Here is a 7,192-nt window from a genome sequence, read left to right on the forward strand (position 1 = left end):
TGTTTGCATTTAATATGTTATTGTTATGCAATGTTTAAACCTTATTTTGTGATTAGGGTGAACTTACCCCACCATATGGGCGAACCTGCCCCAATATGGGGCAAGTTCGCCACTTTGCAAAACTTTTTTGTTTGCTCTATCCTGTTGCTATTGTAAGGCCTATAGTTCTGGGATTGTGGCTGTATATAGCTAAGACATAGGGCTTTCACATGGGCTAATCAGGTCATCCCTAACCTTAAAATTGACATCGCTAGGCTGGTCAGAAAAATATAGGGCGAACACTCCCCGCTCTCCCCTACTGATTGTGATGTACATTTAACACATGGTCTGTGGATAAACACGACTGACTTAGCCATATTGCGTTGCGTAGCGAGGCTAAATTATTTATTTTAGCCATTTTAGACATATTTATTTTCATTAGCCATTCAGAATTAGTTCCCTGAAGAAAGATGGAGAGACATTGGAAGAATCTCCTTGGCGTTTCTGGTGCAGTCTTCCTATCCTGTGGCACATTTATGATAGTTGTAAGTCTACAGAGCAGTATTCACCCTGGATCTACAGGAGTAGCGTCTCTCAGTATATATCACATATGTCACGCTCCCGGGTCACGCTCTAGCCTGTCTGTTCGCACCAATTCTTATTGCAAAAATCGGCACCAAATGGACAATGGTTTTTGGTACGTCGTGTTGGTGTGTTTATATAGCTTGTAATTTTTACCCAAAACCTTATATATTGCTACCGGTCTCAACGCTAATTGGAGTGATCGTTGCGCCATTTTGGGTTGCACAATCTACCCATATTACTACAACTGCGATACATTTGGCGTCTGTTACTGGGGAAACAGCGGAGAATTTAGTGAGTCGATTTGCCGGAATCTCTTTATGGTTTCAGAAGTTCAGTGCCATACCAGGTAAGGTGGGGTGGGTGGGGGTGTGTTGGTGTGTGTGTGTGTGGGGGGGGGGGGGGGGGGTGTCTGGGGGGTGGGGGAGCACTCAACTTTAGAAGTGCCAGATACAGGGTGTCCCAGAATGATTTGTACCGTGTTTGCAAAAATAACTAAAAATAGAAGACGGGCAGTGTATCTATTTTTGATACCAGCATTATAATGTTGGACATGTCTCCTACTTATTATGTTAATTTCAGCACGCTACCTTTATTTGTTTTGGCGTGGCATGCAATAATGTAAAATCTATGAAAAACGAGTTGCATACCTTTGAAAAATGGCACGATACGATTAAATGAAGAACATGGGATGTTTGGCACAGCATTTCGACGACAACTACTGTTGGGGTTGCGCCTTAAAGCTTGCCGGACAGCTGCAATGTTCGCTCTGGTTCTTACAGTCTTATGAGTACCTGAAGCTTCACTCTGCCGATTCCTGACAGTTCTGTGCTCGTCAAGCTTCTTTATGTTATACACTATCATCTAATGAATCTTCTTTGCGTCTCAACATAGCTGCCGGTTTGCCAGTAAGTTTTTGAAAGAAATCCACGCTGCTGTACAGTAAATTGAGGAGCCATCTTTTCTGTACCACAAACAGTTCGATCTCTGCAAGCATTTCAAATGACATGGACCTCACACCACAATAACTATATTTAAAACTACCGCCAAAGAGAGAATGGGATTAAGTGGAAATATGAACAGGGCACAACTAAAATACCTGCATAACTTTTTCCAAATAACTTTGTGCTGAACGGTTAGTAATGTTACAGATTTTCAAAATAGGTTGCGTTGTCAAAACTTAGAATTCACCACTTTTACGCAATCTTCTATAACTTCTACTAGAAACGTCCAATTTTTTAAATCTAAAAAATCTGAGAAAGCAAAATATATGTAGAACTTAAAATGCAGACCATTCAACATTCCCTTCATACCTAAAAAATTCCATCTTTCCCGGTATAGATCATTCTGGGACACCCTGTATGTGCCAACCGACGTCGCGAAGTATAGAAAAGCCTATCGGTACAAAACGTTGTTTGAAAAAAAGTGGGGTCATTGGTTACAAACAAAATGAACAAAAGAGGGTCACTAGGTAAAATATTTTGAAAAAGGGGGTCATTGGGGGTCACTAGGTAAAAGATTTTGAAAAAGGGGTCATTGGGTATAACATTTAAAAAAAAAGTGGTAATCGGGTAGAAAAAATGGGGCAACATTTTATTTCTTGTTCCAAATTCCCCAATTTTATAATACAAACTTGGTAAAATAAGAGAATAATTGTAAGTTTTCGCATTAATTTTGTGGCATTTTGATGATACAATGGATAGCCGCACGTAAAACAGGGAGTCATCGGGTTTGATTTTTCAAAGAACGGGCCTATTGACAGGCACATACCGTCACGTCTAAAATTTTCATTACTTAATAGTGCACTAAACTGGAAAGTGTCATATCAAATTAAATGTTTTAATTTTAAGGACTTGATGAGACTAAAAATTGACCATGAATAGAAATTAGGAAGTAGTTAATTATGTCCAAAGTACATTAACAGTCAGGATGACTCCCCACTCACACTTGGGTGGGGCCAGGCAAGTGAGGTTAAGTGCTTTGTGTCCTAATGCCGTGCATGCACAACACTTCAGTACTACAGAGGTTCAAACCAATATGAGTCAAATCCTTCACCACCGTGTTCTCACTGTCTCCTTTAATAATAACATTATTCTACTATAGTATTTACCTTTTTCAGGGTTGTCTTATTTTCAAGTATTTCCTTATGATAACCATAACTACCGGTAGCTTTCTACAACAATGATGACTTTATGTCATGCCATCCAAATTAATTGTTTCTTCATCAAACTCAGGGCAAAGGTTTTGTCGTGTGTGGGGTGTTCGACCCTGACAAATAACAGGACCCAATCACCCCCCCATTTTAAATCTTGCATTATTTGAACGTTTCTGTAGGCCTACTGTTTTTCTAATTAGAGCGTTTTATTTAAAAGGTGCCAATAACGTATGTGTGCCGAAAATCTCTTACCCCTGGCACTTTTGCCTTGCCAAATATTTCCTGTCCCGCCCTTTAACCTGCAAAAATTGCTTGTCTCCCTTTTTGCCCTGCAAAAATTGCTTCCTCTCCACTCTTTTTGCCCACCGGAGGGACAGATAAAGTCTCGGTCCCGAGACAAGGACAGATATAATCATTTACAGCCCATACGTCACTCTAGGAAACTAATCGTAAATATATATGCTATTTGATATTTAAAGTTAACTATAAGGAAGGTAAACCGATGCAAAGTTAAGTAAATCAAAGTAAAGCAGAGAAAAGGTAAACCTACCTGGTAAAGTGAATAAGAAAAACTTCACGGAAAATAAAGTGAATTAAACTTAGCCTATGTGAAGTGAATTAGAGTGAACTAAAGTGAAAAGGGAAGTTACAAACTAAAACTGGACTGGACTAAACTAAACTACACACTCGACAATACCGTCGTAAAAACCATAAGGTCTTATGTGTCATATACTTTTTAATGTATTATTTTGTATTTTTTAATTTCAGGAAATTTGATATCATCATTTATTCTATACGAGGGGGTTTCGGGATCCATCGGTTATCCGGTTAACCGCACACTGGATCATTGTGGTGGAACACCGTCGAGTTGTATACAATACATCGCTGACTATGGTAACACTACTGATGAATACAATGTTGAAGTCAACCAAAACCTTAAAAATACCTTGTTCGGCGTACTTCTTGGATGTTGTTTCTGTGGGGTAGTCGTGTCGATTGTTTTCATTGATACTTTGTCAGCCTTCTGTGAAGTAACTCCGCCAAAAAAACACAGAGCTCAAAGTTTGGCGCTAACAGCTTTACGAATAATGAAAAGTCGCCACTTTGCTCTGTTGGTACCTATCATTGCGCTGAATGGACTCGAATTAAGTTTCTTTTTTGGGACCTTCACGAAGGTAGGTCGTAAGGTGCATGCTAACAATACCCAGAGATGCAAGTTTTCCTGCTTTTGCAGGAATTCCTGCTTTCATGAAGTCCAAATTCCCGCACTTTTCTTTATTTTTAGCCCGTTTTGTAGGCTTTTGGCCCAGATTCACCCACTTTTCGGGCTTTTTCCTTCACGTCAGCTTGCATCCCTGAATACTGGAAACCTTGATGTACACAACATTTGAAATAAATATTGTATTCGCCGTAGAAGTGACGTTGTAACAGGAATAGATGAATACAATTTTCGAATATATCGCCCTGCACTAAAACGTTCACGCGGTACCTATGCATTGAATCATAGATGTCAAACAGGGATAAAGACCTGGATCGTAATTCTATCTAGAATACACATCATGTTGATCACTCGCACCTGTAAGATCAGTATATCTGTAAAGAGATTGTATTCAATCCATGATTGCAGACATATACAGGTGATGAGTGCAACCTGCTTGTAGTGTAGGGCGATATAATCTAAAATTGTATTCATCTCGTGCTATGGTAGGTAATCCTGTTACATCATCACTTCTACGGCGAATATTATATACCTGCTCTCCTATTGTGTACACCATACTTTAACCTTTTGAAGTATGGTGTACACATTAGGTGAACGGTATTCAATCTGGATAAAACCCGGCAAATTCAAACGACCTTTCTCACTTCGTGTAACGTCATCCTATTGTGTCTGCCATGACCATACCTCTAAAAGAGGTTCTAATGGGAAACCACGTAGCCAAATCTTAAACTAAAACCAGGAATTAAAAGGCCCAATTGCCAAAACGGATTCGCCATTATAGTGAGTGAAACCCAGGCGGTGATGGAAGCGATATCGTAAATTTTGAGGTCGCCATTGGATTAACACATAATCATGAAATCTTCATAAAAAATTCTAAATTTGTTATGTGGTGTCAAAGCAAAATTATCTTACTCTAAAACCGTCGGGGTACGACCGTGTACCACACTGCAAGTATGTTAATTTTCCATTTGTAATTGCTAACCGTGTATTTTGAATGGGGTTGTCAGCCCTGTATCTTCGCCAGCCTCGTACGTCACGTGTTGCGCTTCCTGTGCCGCCTGTGAAACCGAAATGCGAACATGTCGCCCTCATCGTTGGCGCAATACAAGGGTGGTATATAAACACAGCCAAAAAAGAAAGTCTCCAGTAGTTCCATCCCCATTTAATCAGAGTCTGATGAGTTTATGGCAAAATAATTTATATAATAGTTTTTTTTTCTCCTTTAAACGTTGATACCAAATTTGATATAAAAAGTTTAATCATCATGAGCATAGGAGCCGTTGTTTGGAAATTCGTACAATTTTAAAAATGACAAATTACGAATTGACTACGCAAAATCCAATGCATGGTATCAGCTCATTATGTGGCCTGAAGCAACCCGTACAGGAATCATTGCACACTTGCCTGCGCACAATTGAAAGAGCAGGGTATTTGATTTGCATTTTGACATGCATGGGTAAACCTTTAACCTGCCGGCCTATTCAGGCGACGTAATTCTTGGCACTCACGCTAGCTCTGCTACGTGATACAATTCCCTATGTCATTTTTAAAATTGCGCGAATTTCCAAACAACGGTTTCTATGCTCACGATGATTAAACTTTTGATATCAAATTTGGTATCAACCTTTGAAGGAAAGTGTATAGAAAACTATTATATAAATTATTTTGCCATAAACTCATCAGACTCTGATTAAATGGGGGATGGAACTACTGGAGACTTTCTTTTTTGGCTGTGTTTATATAACTTGTTATTCGTCACTATGTAAAAAAAACCCTTAAACGATTAATTTTCTTTCAATTTCAGTCATTTGTAAGTTGTACAACAGGGGTCGAAAACATCGGATTCGTCATGACGGCTGGAGGCATTGGAGGAGCCCTTGCTGCACTAGTCTCTGGCACAGCCATTAAGTACACTGGACGGATGGTTGTTTTTACAGTTGGATTTTTTAGCCAGTTAGTCTTTCTCATGTGGATGTTTTTATGGCAACCATATCAGGCTCATAATTGGGATATATACGTGATGGCTGTTGGGTTAGGAGCTGGGAGTGCTTTAAGGACAACACAGATAACTGGTAAGAGAATCCTCCCGTGGTATTTTAGGGTGGCTACAAAACTCGACCGCCGGTTGACGTGACCGGCGGTTGAACCGTGTACATAGACACACCGGTACACCCCCTACATCCCCACCCCACCCCCACACACACTTACCGCACCCACACCTCTCTCACATATGAACACACCAACAAAGATGCCTTTAATTTCATATAATTCCAATAGAACAAGATTTTATTACCTGTTTATCAAGTTTAAATTCTGATTCTACACAAACTCTCGCTTTTTGTCGTTTCAGCATTAGTTGGCATGTTGTTCGCTGAAAGACAAGAAGGAGCTTTCGGATCACATCTCTTTTTTCATCACGCCTGTTATTCCCTCGGATTTGCACTCAATATCTTCTTGTGCGCATATCATCAGATGATGATTATGACATCAATTCTTACAGTCGCCATTGTAACGTATTATGTTTTAGAATATGACATAAAGCAGACATTAAAGAGTGATAAATGCGAAAAAGAAAAAGAAATAAAACCAGTAAATATCAACGAATTAAAGATGACAGGAAATAAACCTCTACCTGAAAAGCAAGCAATAATTGTTGCTTCTCAATCTCATATTAAAGGCGATGTAGCGACTGTTTGTACCAACTTGCTAAAATTGGAGTCAAACACAAGTTTATGATATTGTCGATGCTTTAAGGTTAGCAACTATTTTAAACTGTTGCGATTTGGTAGTTACAGCATCTTGCGAATGGTAGTGAGCTTTGACAAAATTTGCATTGATCATTTCATAGCGAGTGTGTAAGTCCTGTGGTTCTTGAGTTATGTTGTGAAGAGGGCTGAAACAACAACACTTTTGTGAAACGTACATAACTCATTAACAACAATAAATCAAGCAACTTTTCAAAGTATATAATTTGTAGAAAGAACTTTTGCAAAACATCAAAGTATTATTTTCAATAATACATTGAATTAGATAATGAAAATCGAATTTTTTGGCTGCTTCGACCAACAATACGTCGTGTACCCTTAAACTGAATAAGTTTATACTCAGTCATTTAGCGATATAAACATGCAGTCTTCAGTCTGTATACTCCAAGAAAGCGATCCTTGTATTTTACAAGGGAAATGTGAAGTCGGAAATATTGATTTTGAGAATTAGCCAAAAAAAAAGGGAAGTATTTTATTTTGTTTCCTATTGTT

The 7,192-nt window shown here is 38.9% G+C and overlaps 1 protein-coding gene across 1 annotated transcript; it reads left to right on the forward strand.

The window, feature by feature from the left end:
- The first annotated feature begins 637 nt into the window (after positions 1-637).
- On the forward strand, positions 638-6,879 carry LOC140167370 (protein unc-93 homolog A-like). The gene is made up of 4 exons (XM_072190679.1): positions 638-910; positions 3,485-3,891; positions 5,740-6,007; positions 6,286-6,879. Exons 1-4 carry the CDS (start codon positions 667-669, stop codon positions 6,669-6,671), a joined length of 1,305 nt encoding a protein of 434 aa, XP_072046780.1. The 5' UTR covers positions 638-666; the 3' UTR covers positions 6,672-6,879.
- Positions 6,880-7,192: the final 313 nt, after the last annotated feature.

The sequence above is a fragment of the Amphiura filiformis genome, chromosome 13 (genome assembly GCF_039555335.1).
Source record: "Amphiura filiformis chromosome 13, Afil_fr2py, whole genome shotgun sequence".
Classification (NCBI taxonomy): Eukaryota; Metazoa; Echinodermata; class Ophiuroidea; order Amphilepidida; family Amphiuridae; genus Amphiura; species Amphiura filiformis.